This window comes from Colletes gigas, unplaced genomic scaffold, assembly GCF_013123115.1.
Source record: "Colletes gigas isolate AHSC1104 unplaced genomic scaffold, ASM1312311v1 Colletes_gigas_Sc00009, whole genome shotgun sequence".
Taxonomy (NCBI): Eukaryota; Metazoa; Arthropoda; class Insecta; order Hymenoptera; family Colletidae; genus Colletes; species Colletes gigas.
In genome coordinates, this window is record NW_025106638.1 from 3211687 (window position 1) to 3237648 (window position 25962).

The 25962-nt window shown below is 37.9% G+C and overlaps 2 protein-coding genes across 6 annotated transcripts; one reads left to right on the forward strand and one right to left on the reverse strand.

Annotated features, from left to right (window-relative positions):
* Positions 1-188: 188 nt before the first annotated feature.
* On the forward strand, positions 189-5276 carry LOC122397527 (eukaryotic peptide chain release factor GTP-binding subunit ERF3A). Its single transcript, XM_043396751.1, has 7 exons — positions 189-834; positions 1708-1895; positions 2033-2153; positions 2283-2745; positions 2853-3159; positions 3239-3671; positions 3847-5276. Exons 1-7 carry the CDS (start codon positions 594-596, stop codon positions 3888-3890), a joined length of 1797 nt encoding a protein of 598 aa, XP_043252686.1. The 5' UTR covers positions 189-593; the 3' UTR covers positions 3891-5276.
* A 94-nt stretch (positions 5277-5370) lies between these two features.
* LOC122397526 (acyl-CoA synthetase short-chain family member 3, mitochondrial) lies at positions 5371-20976 on the reverse strand. 5 transcript variants are annotated; one of them, XM_043396749.1, is made up of 15 exons: positions 20364-20512; positions 20029-20291; positions 19784-19936; positions 17723-18001; positions 11911-12076; positions 11466-11755; positions 9836-9932; positions 9541-9749; positions 9077-9305; positions 8603-8713; positions 8100-8299; positions 7069-7214; positions 6666-6888; positions 6022-6197; positions 5371-5840 (listed from the first exon to the last, which is right to left on the reverse strand). In XM_043396749.1, exons 4-15 carry the CDS (start codon positions 17835-17837, stop codon positions 5745-5747), a joined length of 2058 nt encoding a protein of 685 aa, XP_043252684.1. In that variant the 5' UTR covers positions 17838-18001; positions 19784-19936; positions 20029-20291; positions 20364-20512; the 3' UTR covers positions 5371-5744. The 5 variants fall into 5 exon arrangements, with proteins under 5 accessions (XP_043252684.1, XP_043252683.1, XP_043252685.1 ...); XM_043396748.1 differs by having other exon boundaries at positions 19784-19959; XM_043396750.1 differs by lacking the exons at positions 20029-20291; positions 20364-20512 and adding an exon at positions 20739-20976 and having other exon boundaries at positions 19784-19920.
* Between the last annotated feature and the right edge of the window lie 4986 nt (positions 20977-25962).

A 25962-nucleotide genomic window follows, 5' to 3' on the forward strand; every position in this document is an offset into this window, starting at 1 on the left:
AAACGAAACTGTATCGTTCGAAACAATAATGAATGATTACATGAAAAGAGATCATTATCTTTTAGGGTAAGGCGCAATATTGTGAAAACGAAGCGCCATTTAGCATATGTTTTTTGCGGAACTTCCACGTTATCAACGATAATTCTTGGTGTTGCGCTAAGAATGGAATTCGCGGTACCAACATTACCGGTCGTGGCTAGAGATATTTCGGTAAAATCGTGGTTGGGAAAAAAGAATTGAAACGTCGTTTGTTATGTCGGCGTAATTCGCGGCGCGTAATTTCTTTCTCAGTTGCAATGGACGAGTGAATCGGCGAGTTCGCGCGTTCGAACCAGAGGAACGTTCTCGAGTTGAAAGTTGGTGTTTTGATGTTTGTAGTTCCGGCGAAGTGGAGCAACGAAACAGACCACGGGGGTCGCACGCGGGGTACCGATACGCGTGTTACGGTGTGCGCGGATATCGTAAATAATTATTTTTTTAAGCCCCGTCCCAATTGTAATCGCGGTTATAATTGAAATCCTGCACGTAGCGTAGCGTGATTTCCGTGTTTGATTAATATACGAGGCCGGCTCGACTACTGAACTCTGTTAAATATGGCGAACAGTGTAGCACCAGATTCGTGGGAACAGCAGGCGGACAACGGAGACATCGCTCCGTCGCAGGATAAGTCCATCGAGAGCAAATTCTCGACTTTGAACGTGAACGCTGCGGAATTCGTGCCTTCATTCTGCATTCATTCTTCACCGCAGAACAGAAACGCGGCCGACAGTTCCTGCAATGTCGCTGTCATGACGAATACTGTAACCACCTCTATGCCCCCTGAAATACATCATGGTTAGTCATGAAACAGAATTAAAAACGTGCTACCAGCGGCTTTGTCCAAACAAGTTTACGTTCTTTCAATACGAAAAACGTAACATGGATGTTCTTTTCGCTGCCAATACTCTGTAACAACTGCTCTGACTAACCCTTGTCGCATGCTTTTCACATAGATTTTTGTCTCTGAGATAGCTGGCGATAAGAAGCTGGGTGCAAAGAAATTATCAGAATACTTAGCGGTTTGTTCGTGTACTTGTTACGAATCGACGTTGGTAGTTGTTTCTTTGGTGGGAAATAAAACTAAAAAGAGCATTTCAATGTAATATGCGTATATTTTATATTGACTCGATGTTGCGCATTGCATACATAGTCATTAAATTAATAACATAAGATAATTTTAACCTCGTTAATACGGAAACTGTATCGATAACAAAGTTAACTTCCCGTATCAGTTTTTCGTATCTAAGAATGTCCTACTTACTTATTCCATTTATAGAGTGGATTAGAAGCATCAAATAGTTGAATGATCTCTTTGTTATTTTATAGCATTCTCAATTACATTAACAGTATTTAAAAGCACACGAGTAAACATTTCAATGAAATATTATCAGTCAACGCATTAAGGAATAATTAAGAATTTACTCTGTACATGTTTAGTAACATCAAACTGGAGCAACACATTTTTTTTTTTTATTCGTAGTATTCTTATCTTCCAGTATAAAATATCTTACTGTATTAGGAGAAGTTGTGTATAAATAATAATGAAAGTAGAAAGTTGATTAGGTGAGATGATGCAAGACAGTTTGGAGACATACCTCGAATATATTCTGAAAATAAATTGTTTTATACAATTTAATTTCTATATTATATCAATTGTATTCATTGTAGGCAATACCACTCCAGCGGTCCTACCAGATCCAGTGGGCAGTCGTGTGGAGGAACCACCTGCTGGAGGAGGGGCTCCACCTCCAAACGTCACCGATCAAATAAATACTAGCCCCGAACATCAACCAGCTGATTCCTGGGAAGAAGCGGCGGTGGATGGAGATCCTCTCATACCTTCAGAGAACGAAGAAGTATGTGCAAACTTTAATAAGTAGACTTCATCTTTAAATATTTCTATCAAGTATCATTGAAATTTAGAAATGAAAGTTTAAGGACCAATTTTGAATAAGCGATTTAACATCTAACAGTGTTGTTTATTTATTTGTAGATTGACAATGAGGAAGACGAGGAAATGGTTGTTAAAGTACCTAAAAAAAAGTCCGTTAAAGTAACGGAAGACACTAAGAGTAAAAAGGAGCATGTTAATGTTGTTTTTATAGGACACGTTGGTAAGCAATTATTTCAATTATAAGTAACTTAGAAATGAAACAATTAACAAGCATGGCGTTGAAGTTGTACTGATTTCATCGTTACGCGTTGTAAAAGGTACGCGAGGAATGATGCAACGTATATTACAGATGCAGGGAAATCAACGATCGGTGGTCAAATTATGGCATTGACGGGGATGGTTGATAAAAGAACCTTAGAAAAATATGAAAGGGAAGCGAAGGAAAGAAGTAGAGAAACGTGGTATCTGAGTTGGGCCCTAGACACAAACCAAGAGGAACGAGAGAAAGGAAAGACGGTGGAAGTCGGTAGAGCGTATTTTGAAACAGAACGAAAGCATTTCACTATTTTAGACGCGCCCGGTCATAAAAGTTTTGTACCCAATATGATCGGCGGAGCGGCTCAAGCCGATCTCGCGGTTTTAGTCATTTCCGCGCGAAAAGGAGAGTTTGAAACAGGCTTCGACAGAGGCGGTCAAACAAGAGAACACGCTATGCTGGCCAAGACTGCCGGCGTTAAACATCTGGTTGTGCTAGTAAATAAAATGGATGATCCAACCGTGGAGTGGGACGAAGGAAGGTACAACGAGTGCAGGTACGTCATACAAGACATTTGCATACAAATTGAACAATCGTTCCAAACATACAGTAACGTTCTCGACGACGTTGAACGAGCATAACGATTATCGTTCTGTTATTCAGGGACAAAATATTGCCGTACCTTCGCAAACTAGGATTCAATCCCGCGAAAGACCTTACGTTCATGCCAGTCTCGGGTCAACTTGGCATTGGTTTGAAAGATCCAATACCAGAGCATCTTTGTACATGGTACACCGGTCCACCGTTCATATCTTTCATTGATTCTTTACCCTCGCTTAATCGTAAGAATAACGGACCTTTTATCATGCCAATTGTTGATAAATATAAGGATATGGGAACAGTGGTAATGGGGAAAGTCGAAGCAGGAGAAGCAAAAAAGGGACAGTCGTTGCTCGTTATGCCGAACAGGGTAAGGCTTCGATATAGACTTTTCTTTAACTATTGTAATAATTATTCATGTTTCATATGCCCCGTTTTTGCTCCGTTAGACGGCGGTGACCGTGGATCAGTTATGGTCGGACGACGAGGAAGTAACATCGGTCGGTCCAGGAGAGAACGTAAAGATTAAGTTAAAAGGCATCGAGGAGGAGGACGTGAGTCCCGGATTCGTTTTATGCGACAGTAATAATCCGATTAAAACGGGAAAAGTATTCGACGCGCAAGTTGTTATTTTGGAGCATAAGAGCATTATTTGTGCCGGGTACAGTGCTGTAATGCACATTCATTGTGCCGCCGAGGAAGTTAGAGTGAAGGCATTGATTTGTTTGGTCGACAAAAAGACGGGTGACAAGAGTAAAACCAGGCCAAGGTTTGTCAAGCAAGATCAAGTGGCAATAATGAGAATCGAATGCGCGGGTGTCATATGCCTTGAAAGATTTAAACTGTTTCCACAAATGGGACGCTTCACCCTCAGGGATGAAAGTAAATATACACACACAATTTCTGTTTAAGATTTTCTTCGCGTTATAAGTTCGCGTATGCTCGCGAATTCTGGCTTTACCAGCGATACTTGAAAACGCGAAGCGTTGTACTTGCGATATCTAAATATAGGCGTATGTAATAATCGAACTAACTGGTTCTATCCTGAAATTTTCAGATAAGACTATCGCAATTGGTAAGGTGCTGAAAGTGGTGGAGTAAAGTTGCTCAACTGTGACCACAGATTGGGATTACTAATCAATTTCGAGAACGACGAATAATACGCAAGAGACGCAAGCCGAACACAGTACGCACGAGAGAAAAAAAAAAAAAAAAAAAAGAGTAAACGGAACCGGCGGCAAGACGAACTATTCGCAAACTACTGTTAATTGTAACATACACTCATCTACACAAGAAGCAAAAAAAAAAAAAATGTTCTACATCAAAGAAAAGCACATACATCGTATGCACAGACAGTTGGGTTGGGGTTTGGGGTAACTGGGGAGGGAGGGTATTTATAACCTGAAATAAAGAAAAAAGCAAATAGATTTGATTATATAGATTTAAAGGAGACAAGCAACTAAAAAAAAAAAAAAAGAAATAAAACTCGAGAGCGCGTGTTCCTTCTATTAGGTAAGCCGAACGACAGCACTCGCAGCGGAGTTAATTACAAATGAATAATGATCAAATGATGAACGGTGTCTCCTTAATATTTAAAAAACACGATATTTTTATTCTTCTGAGGTGCGAGACATTAATGAGCGTAAGGAAGAGGATACCGATTACCGAGATAAAAACTAAGGAAAATATTAATATTATTATAATGATTATTGAATAATTATTATTAAATTGGTTGTAAGAAATGAGAATGAAAAAGAAAGCAGAAAATTTATTGAATAAATCAGTCAGATAGTGTTACACAACAATTTATAAATATAAAAATTAATATTATTATTATTACTATTATTATTATTATACTGTTTCTTATTACATTGTCATTAAAAACAAATTTGCAACAAAATTGTGCTTTTCTAATTTTGATAAAAGAGGTTTCGTGTGTATGGTTGGTTGATTTGCTTTTTCTTGCACGTACCGTTTCTGTTAATACGATTCGTGTTTGATGGCGCCAAGGTTCGTGTATTGTATCGATGTACTACGTGTCTATAACACCAGATGTTCTTACACTGTGCTTCTCCAGAAGAGTTTCGATGATTTATAGCGTTATAATGCGATAAAGAAAAATGTCGAGATTTAACCGAAAGGAAGTTAATATAGAAAATTTTTAAAGCAGACATTTTGTGAGTGCTTTCTTTACACGTTATTTCTGGTTTTTTGTCTTTGCTATTGGTTTCTTTCTACAGATGTATGGAACGCATCCGCGACACTCGTCCTCGTTTTCTTTCTCTTGACCGTACATTGAACCATTTATCATATTCTAACGATTTTTTTTTTTCACCTTTTTTGTAAAAGATCAATCGTACTAACAACGCATTCAAGAAGAGTCAGTTTTATTTCTATAAATCGTTCAACAACATTCGTTTTATGGGTTGTTATATTTTTTAAATTGTTAATATAATATTACAATTGGAACATTAAAACAGAATGTTGATACGTTCTACTTTTATTTCCCTTTTTCTTACTTTACACAGAACAGAAGTATCGGTGTAATATACAATGCGCTTATTGTATCATTTTCTTTTTCTTTTATTCAATGATTTAAAAACACGTTATCTTTGCCGCTTAGAACGGAAATATAACTGGAACAGGGGCCTAACACTGACAGTGAGTTGAAAAACTATAATTAAGTTGCTCAGATTTCGACTTCGTTCCGTGAACACGATGACGTAAATTCATTTAAAAGTTCTCTTTATTGTACTATGGGAAAATCGTTATACATATACATATAGTTGCGGTGCAATTTATAAAGATAACTATTAAACTCGAATTTTCGACGCGTCTTTCTCAAGTACACTCCTATGCGTGTCAGCTATACATATATCGTACGTAGGTGTATTACATTTTATATACGATTATTAAAAGTTTATAATAAAAATGGCAAAAGCTTAACTGCACTTATCATTGAGGATCCGGCGCTAATCTAGCGTAACCGAGCTTCTGAAGTACTTCTTTTATCTCGCGATACACCGTCGCGTCCTCTATCGTACTTGAAATCTGGAAAAAGAAAAAGAAGAGAGAACGGTATATTTTACGCTGCTGGCGAACGGCGAATAAATATTATCTTTGTCTCGCGAAGGAAATGGAGATTTAATTTCTCGTTACGTTTCATCCAGCGCGCGCGCGTTCCGCAGATATTTTTCATACATTATTTAATGCAGATTTCATGTAGATTCACCTTAACGAGTTTCGAACGAGCCAATGTGGCGATAGATTTGCGGATTATCTTCCCCGAACGTGTTCGTGGCAATGCCCTTACAGCGGCTGCCGTGCTAAACGATGCTATGGGTCCAATTAAAGCTCTCACGCGCGACACCAGTTCCTCGTTGATCTGTTCTTCGTTCTTTGTCGCCTCTACGCGCAGAAATACATGTAACTATATACGTAATCTATTAAATATCATTGTTTGTTTCGACAAAGATTTTTTTGCTCTTTTTTTCCATTGCAGTATCACAGCTAGTTTCATTGAGGGTACGAAGATAATACCGGTACAGTTATTGCGAGAAGGAAAGATTGTCCCTGGATAAAAGTGGAATCCGAAGAGTATATTCCGGTAGTCGAATATTGAAACTTACGATCGATATAAATAGCAAATAAGAAGTTAAAACCTACGATAAACTAAATATTGAGGATATTTCTGTATTTGGACGTTCGAATATGGAATTATTCGAACTTATATTTTAATAAAGATAGTGTATCGTGTTTACGTTGTTTGATTGCGAGCAGATTGTACGTTTATTACGTTTTCAGCCGTAGAAAAGTCTGCTTCGGCGGAAGAAAATGTGCACGAAAAATATCAAGTGTCTGCACCGAAGGGTTTACCTGATCCAATTACGTAAAGACACAAAGGAACTTCTCCCTTGGTTGTGTCGGGCACACCGATGACAGCGACATCTACGACGTCGGGATGCGCCATAATGACATCTTCCAAGGCCATCGTGGACAGTCTGTGACCGGCGACGTTGATTACGTCGTCGTCGCGTGCCATCACGTAAACGTATCCGTACTCGTCTTTGTAACCAACGTCCATGGTATCGTAATAACCCTGAAGCGTTTTATCAGCGAATTAAATTAATCGCAATAGTGGATAATGTTCTTTGATATCAAAGGGTTTTTGGTATCGTTCGACACGGACCATTTCGATCATTTCGATAATCGACGATCCATATTTTCGATATCAAAGGATATTTGATACCGTTTCCAGCGCTTCGGAAACCCAACTTACTGGATGATTCGAGAAGTAGATCTCCTCGAATTTATCATCGGCTCGATACAGAGTCGACACGCAACCAGGCGGCAATGGTAACTTTATAACGATTCTGCCTAGGTCGAGGTTGTCGGTCTTGCTACCGTCGTCTTGTAAAATATCGACTGGAAAGAAGACCTTCCATTACACCTAACTTCCTTCATCGCATTGCTGTATTAAACGTGCGTATTAATCCGGTGCCTTTACGTTTAACGTTTCGTAACGAAAAATTCGATTCGAATGAAAAAAAACTTGGTCGGTAACGGGTTTTCCGGTAATTCTGAATTGAAATAAAAACTATAAAAGATTACATTTGGTGCTCGTTGTTTTGTTTTGATGCAATCGTACTTTATATATGAAGAAGTAGCAGACAGTTTAACCTTACGAAATACAAATTATTATTTACAATTTCTTTGATTAGGATTTTTCGGTCGAAACCGCCATTTTTTCTATAACTACATTCATCAAATACCCGATAGATGGAGCAAGGTTATAGAAAATAACGGAAATCATTTGAAAGATCAAACTCGTACGCGTAAGGTTGTGTATAGATAAACTTTGAATTTCATAAAGGAAAGCACCGAATTAATTTGCACCTAATGCGTTGTGAAAGTTGGATCGGCGAGAACGGTCATGGTTGTGTCGCTCATTCATTGATCTTGCCATATCCACCGTTCATTGGAATTAATAATGAAAAGTATAGTCGGTGAAAGCTAAACAGGTCAACAGATCGCAACGTACTCGAGAATTAATTCAAACTGATTTCTGGGTTACCGAATACAGTAAACAATGAAACGGTACTTTTTTCCACTTATTTCTTTATCTTTACTTAATTACATAAAAGTCTAAAATATTACGACCCATCGAATATTACTCGGCTCGGTTCGGTTATTCTCGAGCATTATTCGGCCCGGTTCGGTTATTCTCGAGTTTTATTCGGTCCGGATCGGTTATTCTCGAGTATTTATTCTCTGACCTCTAACCTCTACCGTAAATCGCGCAGGACTTACTGTGATAACCAGGAATCGGAACACCGGTGCTGTTTTTTGGCAAACTAGTATTATGGCCGTATCCTAAACATAATGCCGTAATAGGATGGCCGGTTTCCGTCTGCCACCAATTGTTTAAAACCGGTACTTTGAACGCTTTTTCCGCCCAGACTTTTGTCTCGTAGTCGCAGAACTCGCCGGCCACGAATACAGTTTTTAACCTTTGCAAAAAGTCGGGCGCTTTAATAAAGATATCATAGGCGGAAAGTGTGTGTGTGTGTGGGGAATAATTATTAGGAGAGATATTATATATAAATATATTAGTAAATGGTAATTCTACGGTGAACGAGGTGAACCTAGGTAAAATAATTCTCTTTAAAACGGGAAACGTAGCGATATTGATCTCGAGCCGAAGCTAATAAGGATTAATTTAAGTAGCAAGATAATTTCACTTGAAAACAAGGATAATACATTGCAAATGGCTAACCACGATACGACATGATTGACTGTGGTAAAAAACTTACGATTTCGTTGAATATTTCCGACCTAACGTGAGGTCAACATCGGCGCGTTTTATGACTCGAAGCGCAGTGGGCACGCAAAACAATGCATTCACGCTGTGTTGTTCTATTACTCTACGAAAAATGGGATACCGATTAATCCAAGCATCGTTTCCATGTAATTAAAGAAAATAAGTTTGTTAATAATACGAAGGCGGAGTTGGGCACAATGTAATCCGATTACATTCGCTGCGATAAAATTACCATTCTTCCACGAGAAGAAGGAAGATCGGTGACAGCCAATCGGCGGGCTGCGGCAAGAGTGGGGATGTAAACACGCTGCGCCATCTCGCGGAAGGACTATACATGTAATTACGCAGACAATTAGATTGTTTTTATGCACCGTGAAGATTTATATGTAATTTCATCGTACGCATGTGTAATCGGATTACAGTTTGCTCGTCTGCCGTCTTATGCCAGTTTCAGAGAGAATTGAACCTGAAGTATTGTGCCGCGTCCGGTGTTCTATCGGGCTTTCCCTCGTACAACACGCTGGTCGCTCCGTAGAGGAGAGGTCCGTAACAAATGTAAGAATGGCCGACGACCCACCCCATGTCGGATGCCACCCACCAAACGGAATCCTTGTCCATGCCATAAACAGCTTTCATCGACCAGCAAAGGGTTACCAGGTGTCCACCGATCGTTCGAACGATCCCTTTCGGCTGACCTTCGGTTTAAAAGTTTAGCTGAACCGATCGATGGTTTCATTTTGGCCAGAGAAGATTATGGAAAGTGTAGAATTACTGAACCCTCGAAGGTTGTAAATATTATTGTTCATTCAATTCATATGTAAGGGATTGTTTCGATGTATTAATGATTAATGTCCCTTTGCCAATATAGTGTTCTACACGGAAGTTTCCTTGGACGATGTTCCCGTTAAACTATAAATAGAATAGGATTACCTGTCGTTCCCGACGTGTACAAAATATACAAGGGATCGTTTGCATCGACCGGTTGGCAAGGATGGGGTTTCGACCTCTTCATCGTGTCGTCCCAGTCGAATTGACCCTCTAGGAGAGGACTCTGCCATATATTCCTTCTCTGAAATATGATGCACCGTGGTTTTTTTACAGAAATGATGTTCAGGGCGCTGTTGAGCATCTCGGTATACCTGCGTTCAGAATTACAGTGCGTATGTAGTTACAGATGTCCGTAGAAATGTCGTTACAGTCGCAGAGGAACTAGGTAAAAGCTTACCGAATGATCTTGGACGGTTCCAGGCCGCAGCTAGCCGCGATAATCACCTTCGGTTTCGCGTGGTTTATCCTGGTGGCTAATTCGTTCGCGGCGAATCCTGGAAAAAGAAAACTTTGCATAGTTTTTGATTAAACGGCAGTAAATATTGCTCGATCGGGATCATTAATCTACGCCCTGATATTTGATCGCCCGTCGAACGTGAGTTTACTTAATAATCATTCTTTGCTACTCAAACAGAGGGGTCGTTTATAGCCAGGGAAACGTTTTCTTGTTCAAGTATAATTGATCCCCAAGTAGAAAAGGCCTCCCCCTTCCCCTTTAAGAGCTTTGTTGATTTTTTAATATCAACTCGTGGGGGTCATCGCTTCTCGTACTCGCCGCCAGAGGGCTACGCTCTTGTCTCTCTCGCAAGTGATCGACCGACCTTCCGTTTCTACGTACACAGTATGTCAGAAAAATAACGGAATTTTTTTAATTTAATGAAAACTGCCAATGCCATCTATCGAAACAATATGTCTAACAATCGACTAACGGGTTGTCAAGTTATAACGGTTAAAGTGGCAGTACCTTTTCTCACTTCGTCGCAGAAACACAATGGAACAAAGAGCAAATATTAAATTTTGTTTCAAGCTCGGGGAAACTTTTACAGAAACATTTGAATCGATGAAAAAAGTTTATGGCGATGATTGTTTATCCCGTGCACGTGTGTTCGAATGGTATAAATGATTAAAAAATAATTTTGGCAAAACGACTAATTTTCTTCTTCTAATTTAAAAAGTTCCGTTATTTTTCCGACATACAGTGAAAACTCGATAAATATCCCCAAGAGCTGTTCCGTAAATGATACATTTTTATCCCCACCACTGGGGGGATAAAATTTTAAATTTCTTTCTTTAAAAATCTTTATTGCCTTCGTCACCTTCGTTTAAATGCACTGTACAGAAGAAAGTTTTTTTATTTTTTACTTTTTGTTAATAGAAATTTTACTACCACGTGGGGGAGATTTCTCTGATTAAAATAAAACTAAACACGACATAAATGGGTTTATGTTTATTAGGTTATAAGATTGAATAAAAAATAATATGTTATAATAATTTATGGACAGCGAAAGCATTCTGTTTGAAAATAGCTACCTCCTATTCGATAAATGTTTCTGAAGATAGAAAAGGACAGCACAAGAAGGATAAACAAAGAGAGAAAGACTCTCGAGTACAATATTTAATTCAATATTATGCTACCAAATATCGACCCATTTATATCATGTTTAGTCTCATTTTAATCAGAAAAATCTCCCTCACACGATAGTGACATTTTTATTAACAAATAGTAAACGATAAAAAACTTTCTTCTATGTAGTAGTGTAGCCACATTGACACGGATATTTAAACCGGGGCGATAAATCTACAAACTACAATAAAATTCGAAAAACCATTCTCCTATTTTATAAGTGTTCCTGACCGGACCCAGAATAGTGACATCTATCGAGTTTTCACTGTACCGTGTATACGCTCCTCGACCGACTACCCAGTATCCCTGCGTCTAAGGCAGGGTCTGCAGGATGCTCGTTACTAATGAGTCCATCTTTCTTTACAGATCCCCCACAAGTTAAGTTTTATCGTTAGATTCCTACCGCCAAATACTATCGAGTGAATGGCGCCAAGACGTGTCGTCGCTAAAATGGCTATTATGGTTTCAGGGATCAACGGCATGTAGATGATCACTATGTCGCCTTTGCGTACGCCCATGTCGTACAGGGCGCCAGCCATCAGGGACGTCTTCTCCAATAGTTCGTTGTAAGTTACTCTTCTGATCGTCGAGATTTGAGGGCTGTCGTGGATCAGAGCCGTTTTGTTCCCGTTTCCGGCGTTCACGTGCCGGTCCACCGCGTTGTAGCAAGCGTTCAGTTCCCCGTCGACGAACCTGCGGAATTCATTACACCGGATTAAGACACAAAAGATCGTGTTTTAACGTTTCGTTTCGGAGGCAGGAGATATCATAAAAATTTTAGAGATCGAGGATGGTTGAAATAAAAGTATTATGTATATTGTCTGTAAACACCAACTGGACGCCCCTACCATTTGGTAAATGGTGGTCTGGAATTATTAAAGACCTTGGTCCAAGGTTTGCTCCATTCGATGCACTGCGCCACTTCGCCCCAAAACTTCTCCGGATTCTCTAGGGAGTTCTTGTAAGCCTCTTCGTAGGCAGGGCAACGGACGTAATGGGGGTTGACGATGTAATCTAGAAGAAGAAAAAAGGGTCGCGAAATTTCAAATGGCTACTCATAAATTAAATCGTAAAATGGACTGTAATAAAGTTTGGTAACTTCATCGTGTCAAGGCTACGCTTTGGGTTGTGTCAAGGAATTCACAGGGAACACCTAGCTTTCCTGATTGTAATAATCTCTGAACCACTTGTTTGTATAAAAATTGGATACCCGGTACTGGGGATAGATAGCAACAGGTGTTGGTACGCGCGATAATCGATAGAATTCTTTCTCGAACGAAACGGACGCTCCATTCCCATAGACCAGGGGTCGGCAACCTGTGGCTCCTAACCACATGCGGCTCTTTAGTTAATTTATTGCGGCTGTTGATCCGAATCAAATTATTTAAATCCCATTTCCATTATAATCCGTGGCGGACTTAAACGAATGCACAGCTATTTCGAGCAACAGAGACATACAGGGCGAATCACGTAACTCGGTCAGCTTAATTTGTTCTGTCGTTAGTGGATCGCTAAAAGTGTTTTGTCTAGCATAACATAGTTCCGTAAAAGCTTTCAAATGATTTGTTTTCTCCTGCTATAATTACCAAAGCGAAATAACAGTTTTATTATTCGTTGGAATCTATTTTTGTTCCTTAGATTATCAAAACTCTTTCCCTGTTGGTAGCCTAAATAATTAATTCGTTCTCGATTTTCCTACGCTTCGCAGTCATTACGATGTCATTGAGAAATTCTTTGGTCGAGACCAAAGTACTTACGCGAGACAAGAGTTTCTTGAACTCATCGCGGCGTGACGTGGCAAATACCTATGACACGTGTCGATTTCTTTCTTATTTCATTGATCGATCTTACTCGTTTAAAAAATATGTTATGGTATGTACATTTACTTACAAACAAGGTGAAAAATACTATATCTATAATCGTGACAAACGTACCGCTGTAAATACCTTTAATTAATTATTTAATTATTTTCACACGATTAAGATTGTAAACACTCATCAGAAAGAATTTAATGTTGATTTGAGGCATTTCAGTGTAATTTGGACGCCTCGCCTACATCACCGTGATCCGGAAGATCGGGAACATTAAATCTACACCCCATGGCTGCTCCACGCCAAGGGGTAAACACCTAGATTTATCAGCCCTCTCAACATTCCCAGTATCATCGACGAAGAGGACTGGAACGAGTCAATTTTCAAGAATATTATTGCAAGCAAAAACTAAGAATGTTATTTCCCCAGTACTGTATAGTAGACTCAAAGTATAAGCTCGAGGATCACAACAATCAAAGAAGAAATTCCCAATCCTGTGACACTCAAGGGGATTCGAACGAGTCAATTTTCAAGAATATTATTGCAAGCAAAAACTAAGAACGTTAATTCTCCAGTACTGTACAGTAGACTCAAAGTATAAGCTCGAGGATCACAACAATCAAAGAAGAAATTCCCAATCCTGTGACACTCAAGGGGACTCGAACGTGTCAATTTTTAAGAATACCATTGCAAGAAAAAACTAAGAACGTTAATTCTCCAGTACTGTACAGTAGACTCAAAGTATAAGCTCGAGGATCACAATAATCAAAGAAGAAATTCCCAACCCTCTGACACTCCAAAGAGAAGAAATAATTTAAATTTATTAAGTAGCTTGTACGAAGAATACAGGGAAACAGTATCTTACAAGTAGTCTAGGAAAGCCAATAATTACTATTGGTGACGGTATTAGCATTGAATGGCATAAAGATCGTCACACAACGCGAACGATGAGTCGCTGAACGTTTCCTCTTCCGGAATGTTTGTCGGAATAAAGATCTCAACCTGTGGTTTAAGATAACGTTGACTTCTGTAATCCGCGTCATGTGGTCGCGTTCCATGAATATTTAAAGGTCCCGCGTTGGGAACGCCGTCTTAACGATACTTTTTTTTTTTTCTCTTCTTTTACCTCGGCCTATGAATAATTCATTCCGAGCCGGCCGGTACCACCGAGTTCATAGCAATTTCCTATGCTGCCCGCGCCCCTTTAACACATCCCTCGCGCGTCCGTGTACAGCCAAACAGCCTCGATACCTTCGACGCCGGCAAAGGTGAATCGGAATTTTACTTTCGTTCCGCATAAGCCCTGCCCGGAGACAACAATAGGCCGTGACACGATCGTCTATTTCACGCTTTTCACTGTTCTCGAATCGATTCGATGTACAGCGATAGGCATTACGTTTAAACACGAACAGATCTATGTATACGGTAACTATCGAAATTGATCGACGTTATTCCGTACCTCGGAGTTACCCAAATTATCGTAATTTGTCAGAGAGGCAAAAAGATTTTCTTTGTATAAAATTGATTGATTTTACTATCGGAAATTGGAGGATCAGCAGAATACATTTCTGATTAGCGAAGAAATTCTCATGTGCAACAAGTTACCAGTCACTTTTCTTTGTTATTAAAGTGGACTTTGCCTCTCAGATACAGTATTATGTATTTTATTTAATATATTGTATAATAGAAACGTATTGGACATAGTATGAACATTGATGTTTAGAGTGCTGTAAAAATGAACAGGTAACGCTACTTTTGTAAAGAGGCCCGTTGAACTTTGTTTTTCTTGCTATATTTTCGGAGATTCGATCGCAATAGTAATCCAGAGTAATTTTAACGTTAAACAGCAGTAGTAAAAAATGGTGCCTCGTCGTCAGTTCCTATTACCTTCCACTACAGTTCACGACAGGAGCGGTCGGCCCTGGATCATTTATGTATTTATTTATTTATTTATTGGAACGAGCAGTAACCCTCTTGCTGTAAACATTATAACGATCTAGAATAACAAAGTATACATACTATTATTGTTCCTGTTAAGAATTAGAAATTGTAATTCAAGACAATTTTACATGAATAAAACAGAAGGCGGACGCCTGAAAAATTGAATGACTAAACAATGTTGGGAAACGATAGTCCTATAGATCGTTTGAAGACAATTGTAAATATTGTTAGAATAATCAGAAATATTAGAATAGTTACGGATTCGGTGAAATGATAGCTTAGATAATGGCGACACGATGACCTAAGGCAAACGTTTGAATTTTCAAGTTATGCGAGAAGACGCGTTTATCATTTTTTCTACTATACAAGGTGTCTTTTGTGAATAGTCCAGTTTATTCATATATAGTCCAGTATATTCATTGCGACTCGTATAAATAGAATCGGTGAGCAATAGATAGATACATCCAACTAACAATGAAGAGAATTTATTCGCGTGGAAATCGATTTTGGAGTCACAAAGTGACAATTGCAATTTTATACTTGTAAATTCCTTATCGTATAAAAACTAACGGAATAATTGTAAATTAAATATTTTCGTCTTTCGATATCTTTGGAAGAAATAGCGTTAATGAGTACTTTTAACGATCAGTGTGCGTATTATTGTTAGCTATTAATTTCTTGGTGTATGTAAATTGGCCTAGGAACTACATGAATATTGTTTACTGGGAAAGGAATGAATGTCAACGGCACGCGGTGACGCAATACACTTTCATTCATTATACTCTATTTAAAAATATGACTCTTTCTGCGTGTACGCATCCCGCTTGACGTCAAAAGCAAAACTTGAACGATGTTTATTTTTCCACTGCGTAGAATATTTAATATCGATAAAACATAGTTTATTAAAATAATTCTTTTTATCTCTATGTATTGGGTCGATGTAAATTATCGAGTTTTCTTTTCTGTTAAATTAAATATGCTACCGGAATTATGTATCTTTCGGTAAGCGTTGATATCGTTATTTACCAAAAAGACTTCTTTGTTTATCTTCTTTGTTGACATAAAAAAAAATCGCGAGGTCGTCGATGGATTGCGAAATCGGTTTTCCGTTACAAAAGGCGATTCTGTTTACGATGCTGTGTCGTCGTATAAACCGTTCGATAGCGCGTCAACATTTAGCACGAGCATCTGGAAAACAGCAGGTGCGTTAGACAATTCGATAACGAACATTATCCGCGTTGAGTTAACGAACGAAATTTCGACGGCGATCGAGAACCAAATTATCGGTAAGGCGTGTCGCAAACACCGTCTGCTGCTCGAAAATAAACAGCGAAACGTAGAAACATAGAAATTCTTTTTATAACAAAAAAAACATTGATCGTTTTATTTCTACCCGCCATTTCGTATTAATTTTGTAAATTGTTTTTTTTTTAATGTTTGAAACCAGGGTTCGTCATACTGTTAATAGTCGAGGCACTTAGTGATTCCCAAAGACTGCAGAGGAGGGGAAGAAGAAATTGTGGCGTCAGAGAGCTATTCTATTGAGTTTCTCGCAAGTGTTCGATCGAGTTCTTCGTTCCTACATACAGGGTGTTCGGACAACCCTGGGAAAAATTTTAATGAGAGATTCTAGAGGCCAAAATAAGACGAAAATCAAGAATAGTAATTTGTTGATAGAGGCTTCGTTAAAAAGTTATTAACAATTAAATTCAAAAATTTTAAATCGTTCTGGAAAAATTATTTTTGATTGGAGGGCTCAATTACAATCATTTTTGGTGAATAGACCTATCCTCGAAATCCTACCCACTTTTGAGAAAAAAATTCAATAATTGGATTTTCTCGACAAAATTAAAACATTTCAAATCGTTCTAAAAAAATTATTTTTGGTTGGAGGGCTCAATTACAATCATTTTTTATGAATAGACCTATTCTCAAAATCCTAGCCACTTTTGAGAAAAAAATTCAATAATTGGATTTTTTCGACAAAATTAAAACATTTCAAATCGTTCTAAAAAAATTATTTTTAGTTGCGGGGGTCAATTACAATTATTTTTTGTCAATACACATGCCCCTAAAATCCTACGCAGTTCGAAGAAAAAAATTCCTCACTGTAAATCTAATGTGAGGCCGGAAATGCTACCCTGAAAATGCGTATCTTTAAAATGTCATAACTTCTGAACGGATTGAAGGATTTGAATTTTCCAACATGCAAACAATGCGTATTTTAGTGGAGAATATGTGAAAATTCTAACAATATTGAAAAAGTTGTTTCTTGACACTGTAAAGTGAGAAAAACCCCCTAAAACTGGTCCAATTTCAAAACAGCTATAACTTCTGCAATAGTAAATATATTTCAATGAAACTTTTTTCTAAAGTAGAGCTCATGGGCACCTACAAAAATGTATTAAACAACTTTTCTGTACAGCGTCAAACAAATTTTTAAGAAAAATCGACAAGGGGGTAGGTGCCTAAATTTTTTGGCGAAAAAACAAAATTACAAATCGTTCTAGAAAAATTATTTTCTGTTGCGGGGGTCAATTACAATCATTTTTTGTGAATAGACTTACCCCCGAAATCCTACCCACTTTCCAGAAAAAAATTCGAGAAGGTGTGAAAAAAGAACGGAAAAAAAAAATTTTAAATCGTTTTGAAAAAATTATTTTTGGTTGCGGGGGTCATTTACAGTCATTTTTGGTGAATAGACATACCACCGAAATCTTGCGCATTTTCGAGAAAGAAATTCAGTACGGGCGGAACTTTAAACGTTAATAACTTTTTAACGAAGCCTCCATCAACAAATTGGTATTCTTGATTTTCGTCTTATTTTGGCGTCTAGAATCTCCCATTAAAATTCTTCGACCGACTGCCCAATACACTACGCCAGCAAAGCGCGTCACGGAATACTCACCGGAACCATCGTTAATTTGATGACGGATATTCGAGTCGGCGATGAGCGTCTGGAAGGTGGTCTTTCCCGAGTCCTGGGACGGGGGGTTGAAAATATCGCCGTTTAATTGCAACATGGTGTTCGGATGGATTTACGGGATCCCCCCGGCGGTTGAAAATCGGTGGTCAAAGGATGCGGTGGGCCAAATCGCGCGTCAACGTCCACGAGGAAGAAGGGGGTCCATTCACGGTCCTTCCAGGCCACTTCCAGTCCGCGGTATCGCGACGAAGGATTTACACTCTGTAAATAAAACGTGTTTCGTTTGGTCGTATCAAAGGTGGAATAAATAAACGATCGGCTGAGATTTAGAAAAATGGGTAGGCTCGAGGGCGATTATGGCCCCCCAGCCCACGCGTCGAGCGAATTCAATTTCATTTAAAGAAAACGAACCCGAATACGAATGCAAATATTAGGGACGACGAAATGATGAAGGTGTAGCCGTCGGATGATAAAATTAATATCAAACGAGGGGGGGAGGGCGAAATTGAAACCTTACAGGGGAATCAAAAACACGTCAATGATAATTAGTAGTTTTATAGAAAAAAAAAATTTTCAAAATTTAATTGGAAATTTCTAGCAACAATAGGATAACTTTTAAGAGTTTAAAAGTCGTATAATTTTTAGAAAGAAAGGGTTGCACTATTAGCGAAATAGCAATTGGAAGAATTAGCTCTGTCCTTTTTTCCTTTGTTTAGAAACACTTCACGATCACAATTATTCCTTTTCGCCAGAGTGTGCAACAAACAATTTGTAAAATATTTAAACGATGCGCACTGCCACAAATAAAGTATTTAATAGAGAAACGATTATTTAAGTATGTTCGAGAGTACGATGATCACTTATGAATTACAAAAAGCACAAGGTATACCTTTGAAGGTAAAAACTAGAGAAACCTGAAAACTAAAATACGATCGTAGAAACGAAATGTAAAGTCACGAAACGAACTGGACGATTTTTCGAAACGCGGATTTATTAGAATCTTGCATTGTGGAGGAAAGTGGAACGAGAGATTCAATAGTGGGGGATAATTCGAGAAAATTATCGAAGTGCGCTCTGTTTGGGCTACGCCCAATTCTGATACGTATTTCTTGTTTGTATCTTATTTTTACGCGAGTTTACATCATAAAACGATTGGCGAATCAAATCCAAAATCGACATCGCCTCAGACGTCGGCAAAATCTGTTCGATAACAGCTAAAATAAGGAAAGTGTCAAATTCTGAAAATATCAACGAAATTATCTGCACCCGCATTTATAAAATACAGAATAATATTTACAGTAAACGTTTTATCGATAACACAGAATATAGCTACACGTAAATGTTTTCTAAGAAGCTACTAAATGATTATATTTCACGGTATGTTATTTAATTGAACTTTTAATTGGAGCCGAATGTTAATAGTACCCATCATTGTACGTACGCCATACTTCGCGACAAAAACATCGAAAATTGACAGAGTCATTGTGCAGACAGATCCCAGAATGCGATTTACGTTTAAAATTCTAACAAAAGTTTATAATTAGAAATATAATATTCTGCGCGCAGCGTATAATTACATATGCAACGAAAATTGAATAATCATTTTTGGAATCTCGTGAAGATTTGTATCCACGTAAGACCGATTATTTACGAAGCATAAATTTACGATTTATGTAAAAAATCGTACTACGTGAAAGCGTATGTTAAATTTAATTAATGTAACGATGCGAATAAATACCATAATTAAAAGTAACATTGTATTATAAATCGATAAAAAACGTGGTCTTGCGACCAGAATTAATATTCTCGAGTTAAAGAAACGTAAAATTTACTAAGTGCAATTTTTATTAAAATCGTTATAATTGCAAAGTACGCTTTTCTTTCAGCGAAACCTGAAAACAAAGTATAACAAAATTATAGTTTTTTTGATAAAGTCCAATCGTATATGGAAGGTGAATAAAATAATTCCAAGCAAAAGTTTTAGCGTTAAGAATCTTCGATAAACATGTTTACAGCGAACGTCCAGAAAAAGTAGGCCAATACCTTGTCCGATCGCGAAATCCTTCGCCACTGATTTTGATGGAATTTTGTCGATTCCTTAGCAAAAACTAAGGACCTGTCTCCCCCGCGTGTGGTCCTACGTCTTTCGAATGTGAAGCTTGTCCTTTGTCGTTGCTACCCTTGGAACGAGACGAGCTGTTCGAATAAACAACGGATTTCTGACGAACAAAGTTCATATTAATTCCCATAAAGAATGTCCCGCTAGAAACGAGTATTGGTATATGTACTTTTTTAACGCGTTCACTATCGTCATTCGATTGGAAAAACGTCCATCATAGGTCATACCACGGTTCTAGTGATTTTATTTTATTCGGTATTCGGTTTTAGCTCGAATAAAATGGCGTCGCGATGAGGTGGTATATCGAACGTTCCACTTTTCAATCGTTCTAACGAATTTAGACGCACGAAGGACTGGTAAATAAAATTAACCCCACTTTAGTATAGTATCGATCGCCAATTTTTAGAGAAGAAAACGATTCGAATTAGCGAGCTGAAAGAAATACCCCAATATTAATAACGCGATGGTTCGATCAATATATTGAATCGAAATTTAAATAATTACCATCTCTTGATTAAAATATCATTAAAACAATGCCGTTGGAAGGTGTAACGTATTCGTGTCTACTAGTTTTCAATTCGTGTGGAAACTCACGTAAATAAATAATTTCACGAAAATAACTATCGATTATAAAATTTCCGTCTATTTCTCTAATTTCCCTCCGTACTTTTCGTTTCGAGTTCACCCGACAGTTTCGATGTTGACTTTCCCCGTACCGTGATTCGTTTCAGTTGCAAAAACATATTTATCCGTTGCAGTTTAATCAAATTGGTTAAGAAAAATATTTCAAATTTTTCGATCGAGTAATTATTTTTTTTATAGGAATCGCCCGATCGACGTTTTTGTTTCGCGAGACTGGATCACTGCTATCGTGCTCACCGATCGATCCTGAAGACGTACGGACTCTCGTCTCACTTTTTTTTTTTTGGTGCACAGTTCGTACGAAAACGTTTAGGAGGCCTGTCGCCAAACTTTTTGGCCGCTATTACGGGGGTAATCCATTACGATTAAACTGGAAAACTCTCCGAAGCCGCCGTGTGTCGGACGACGCTCGTATAACAAATACGTCCGAGTGGAAATCGCGATCAAGTTTAAGGGTCCGTGGTTCTAACGTCCATCGGAAATATAGCCAACGATACAGAGAAATCGTTGCATCGAATTTGTCGATATGTAAAAACGACGGTCACGTGACGGATCTGCTTCCTGATCGAATCTTGATCCGCAGGTCGTCGTATTTAATTTAAAAATGGAATATTGTCACCGCCTCGCTGTTTTCTTCCTTCGTTATCGCGCCTTTCGTTTTCCGATGATATAACAATAGAAAGAAATGATAGTTCAGAAGGGTGACTTGAGCATAGTAAAACGAAAGCTAGATTTTTCATCGAATCTTTCTGGAACTTGGCGGGTAAAGGGTTTTCGAGGTAACTGATGCGGAGTTTGCGGTTAAAATTAACCTTTCTTGAATATTATATCCATCTTTTACGCTTGAATTAACTCCTAAGTTTATCTAGAAATTTATTCCTGTCGGTGTAAAAGAAATTTTTTAAAACACGAATGATAATATTCTCAGCTTTGCACCGAACAAATTTGTCCTGGCACATATTTTCTGTATCAAACGTTATTAAGATGATATTAGGATGTGCAGAATAAAAAGGTACTCTGTTTACACAGTGTTTATGGTCGTACGAAAAGCTTCTTATGACGAAATACATACCCCTCTATTAATTTTCAGATTTCCATGAACGTTTCGCTATAGCTGTCGTGAAAGTTCGACCAGAGTATCGGTAATGTAGAAAATCGGTACTTTCTCTCCAATCAGAGGCTTGCATTTCACCCAAGTGCTCTGATTGGCCCTGCGCCTAATATGGTCAAAGGTATGGACATAACATCTAGTGTTAGGCCCAGCAGTTTCTGTTACAAAACTCATAACCTCTCTATATCCCGATTTTTTCGCCAATTTGCTTTTATTCGCTATTTCTAAAGATCGTAAAAAATCGGAATGGAAAAATACCTGTGGGAATATAATTTATTCATAATACCGGTATTATGTAGAAAAATTGTACATAAACATGTATAATGGTTCTATTGACTATTCGATAATTTCCGATTCTCATCATGTGATGATGAATGTGCATTGAATGGAAATCATTCATGGACTTTCATATAATCAGTGATGCCAGAAAAGCACCGTCGGGTGCACACTCACACATGCTAGATACGCGTACGTGAGCTCGTGGAGTTTCGGAAAGACGACAAAGGCAAACTGACGCATGCCCTTTTTCTCGATTCTCCGAAGCTGCCCGAAGTAATTTCGGACCGCTTCGTGGGAGTCGAGAGAGAAAGGCTCACATTTGTCTTCTCGCTCTTAACAACTGAAATCCGACCTCCAGTCAACGGCATACGATTTGGATTCTCGACTGCCCAGGCATTTTTACTTTCCGACCTATGTAGGCGCACATAAGCAAAGTACCCATAATGAAAAAAAAATTTTGTAAAATTTATTTTACGGAAATACACGTTTTAAGACCTGATCATATTTTAATTATTGAAAAAAAAGAAATTTTTTTTTATTCCCATGTATGAGCACACATATGTATATTATTAATACGATTGAGTATAAATAGCTAAATGAATTTAAATGAAACTTTACATTTAAGTTTTATGTTCTCATTTCAAAGTCCGGTTAGACTGATATAATCATTGATTTTTAATAGTAATTATTTTACATCGATTTGTATCCGCGGCTCGACGGAGCAAGCTCGTCCAATCTATTCGTTTGCAAATATTTCTATGACCGAAAGTAAGGGTTTCCGTGTTTGCTCGATTCGCCGTACCATTTTATTGCGTTTCGTCCCGATTTCTGGTCATTAATGATCACAGGCCATATTTAATATCCTCTGAATCCCTCTTGTTTGTTCCTACGATTGGTAACGGATATCCGAAATGTCCACTAACAATAAGATTCGACTATGTTATTTTCCCAGCACTTTTGCGAGAAATTGAAATTCGCGTTTTATCAATGGATAAATCCATCGAGAACGTAAAAGTTCCCAGAGAACGATCCCAAAAAATGCTATTTCGTTCTCCTTTTAACATCGAACCTTTTTACTTAACTGCAAGCCCCGTTTCGCGGTTGGTAAGCATAACTTTTCTGGAAGTGCTCTTCCACCTGGTATTTTCTGAAACGCTTTTTAAGCTCAACATTCAAAGGTAAAATTAACTAACACCGAAATCTTAACATCTATTTATAAACTCAATAATTTAAAAATCTTTTGGAAATCATAACTGTCATGCCCAAATTTTTCTTATTCTTTCTGATCGTGGCGTCACCTCCAGTACTCGCCGCCAGGGGGTTACGCTCTTGTCTCTCTCGTAAGCGCTCAACTGACCTTTCCGTATCTATAAATACGTTTCTCGACCGATTATCTGCCAGAATTACTTTATTAATTAGCCCAATTAACTCATTATTCGGTATCTTTTCCAAAAACAGATTTTTAATACATTTTTCTGTAAACAAAGATACCCTTTTAATAGAAACCATATATTTTTAGACATCACATTGTGATAATTGTAATAGAAAAATAGATACTATGTCTATACTGTATCAAAATGAAAGGTAGAGCCACAAAGAGAGTCAGGGACTTTCAAACACCAAATGTGAGAAAAGACTGTATAAGGTTGACCTAGGTTTAAGACTATAGATGTAAACTGTACATATATTGTTAATAAATAGTTGTTGAAAAAAAAAGGTATTTTTAATTTAAAAGACAATAAGAAAGCCTACTTCAATCTCAGGGTTGATTTACAATAATTAGTGTGTCGGTTGTAAAATAAATGCTATCTACTATGTTTTACCATTTATCTTTCTTCCAGTGTAAAGTAACAAAGTGGGAAGGTCGAAAAACGTGTCTAATCTCGGATGTGTCGGTTGATAAAAAATTGACAACGATCGTGTCCCCGGTCTCCGCAACTTGTCTCGTTCGAGCGTGTGTGCAATCGGTTGCATCGTTTAAAAATCTCGTTTCCGGGCGATGAGGCAAGAAAAAATGGCCGAACTTGGCCGACCCCGAAGTAAAAAGACGCCCGTCTTGCAACGGTTCGCGACCGTATGAAATTTTCATTGGACGCGACACGGGGAAAAATTGAAAATGTACGTCAACCGCCTTTGCACGAGAGGGTGTTGTGATGTGTGCGTGTGATTTCGCCCCAACACCCCGACCGGAGAGCGCATGGTCGTCGTAAACGGCGCGTATTTAAGGGCTGAACCCTCGCGAATCTCGCCACTGTCATCGTACCTTTGGATCTTATCGGCGACCGACACCAAAACTCTCAACCTTTTGTCCCGTGTTTCTCTTTCATCGTGCAACAGTGAGTCCGCCATCGGGCCAGGAATCTTGGTCGACGTTCGTTCGAAGAAACTATCGAGGAACTTGGATCGCCTGAGTACTTTAACGGGGCAACAGGTTAGCGCCATAAGGTCCATTTACACACGAAAATCTTTCTATCCATTTTTAGTATACCCATTATTTTAACGCTCGACGATACAATAGAATTATATCTTTTAGACGAGTTACAATTTAGTCTGTAACAACAAGTTACGTTATTTTGAAACGATAGTTCGTGGTTGATAGTAAATTTTTTTTCCCGATTACTACGAGATTACTGAATATACGTTCTGTGCAAGAATAGAGAATTATTTGTTCATCGAATAAAGTCTTATAAAAGTCACGTACACGTGACAGTGGACGGTAAAGGCTGACTAGCAAAGTCACGTAAGCGTGACAGCGGCCGTCAGTGTTGCGGAAAACACGTACGGTTTATTTTCGAGCAACTTAATTATTTATATACTGAAAGAGACACAATTTTTAACTATCAAATAAAATACAGTGCATAATAAAACTATACAAATCTTTTAACACAAATAAAAATCAAGTATACAGGGTGTACGGCTACCTATGGGAAAAATTTTAATGGGAGATTCTAGAGGCTAAAATAAAATGAAAATCAAGAATAACAATTTCTCGACGAGGCTTCGTTAAAAAGTTATTAACAATTAAATTCAAAAATTTCAAATCGGTCTGGAAATATTATTTTCGATTGCGGGGGTCAATTACAATCATTTTTTGGTGAATAGACATACCCCCGACATCTTACCTACTTTCTAGAAAAAAATTCGAGGTGTGAAATTTTTCGACAAAATTAAAAAGGTTTCAAATCATTCTGAAAAAATTATTTGCAGTTGCGAGGTTCTATCACAATCATTTTTGGTGAATAGACCTATTCTCAAAATCCTAGCCACTTTTGAGAAAAAAATTCAATAAATGGATTTTTTCGACAAAATTAAAACATTTCAAATCGTTCTAAAAAAATTATTTTTAGTTGCAGGGGTCAATTACGATTATTTTTTGTCAATAGACATACCCCTAAAATCCTACGTACTTCGAAGAAAAAAATTCCTCACCGAAAAGATAATTTTAGACCTAGAAATGTCACCCTAAAATTCCATGCATATCTTTAAAACATGATAACTCCCGAACGGATTGGACGATTTTAATGTTTAAAAAGGCAAACTACGCATATTTTGATGGAGAATATATGGAAATTCCAAAAATATTCGGGATGTTGTTCCTTGACTCCGTAAAGTGAGAAAACCCCCATAAAAATGGTCCAATTTTCAAGCAGCTATAACTTTTGCAATAGTGAATATATTTCAATGAAACTTATTTCTGAACTAGAGCTCATGGGTACCAACAAAAATGTATTAAACAACTTTTCTGTACAGCGTCAAACAAATTTTTAAGAAAAATCGACAAAGGGGTAGGTGCCTAAATTTTTCGACGAAAAAAAAAATTTCAAATCGTTCTAGAAAAATTATTTTCTGTTGCGGGGGTCAATTACAATCCTTTTTGGTGAATAAACCAACCCCCAAAATCGTACCCACTTTCTAGAAAAAAATTCAGCACGGGCAGAACTTTAAGTATTAATAACTTTTTAACAAACCCTCCATCAACAAATTGGTATTCTTAATTTTCGTCTTATTTTGGCATCTAAAATCTCTTATTACAATTTTTTCCAGGGGTGGCCGAATACCCTGTATAAATTT

Bases quoted from the DNA above. Each gene is read 5' to 3' on its own strand.
- LOC122397526 (XM_043396750.1), bottom strand. From the start codon at position 17,837: ATGTTGCAATTAAACGGCGATATTTTCAACCCCCCGTCCCAGGACTCG. The intron at 7,215-8,099 runs GTAAGTCCTGCG...TCTTCTTTCCAG, and splicing joins TCCGATTCCTGGTTATCACA to TCGATATTTTACAAGACGAC. The intron at 6,889-7,068 runs GTAAGTTGGGTT...AAAACGCTTCAG, and splicing joins TCTACTTCTCGAATCATCCA to GGTTATTACGATACCATGGA.
- LOC122397527 (XM_043396751.1), top strand. From the start codon at position 594: ATGGCGAACAGTGTAGCACCAGATTCGTGGGAACAGCAGGCGGACAAC. The intron at 3,160-3,238 runs GTAAGGCTTCGA...TTGCTCCGTTAG, and splicing joins TGCTCGTTATGCCGAACAGG to ACGGCGGTGACCGTGGATCA. The intron at 3,672-3,846 runs GTAAATATACAC...TGAAATTTTCAG, and splicing joins CTTCACCCTCAGGGATGAAA to ATAAGACTATCGCAATTGGT.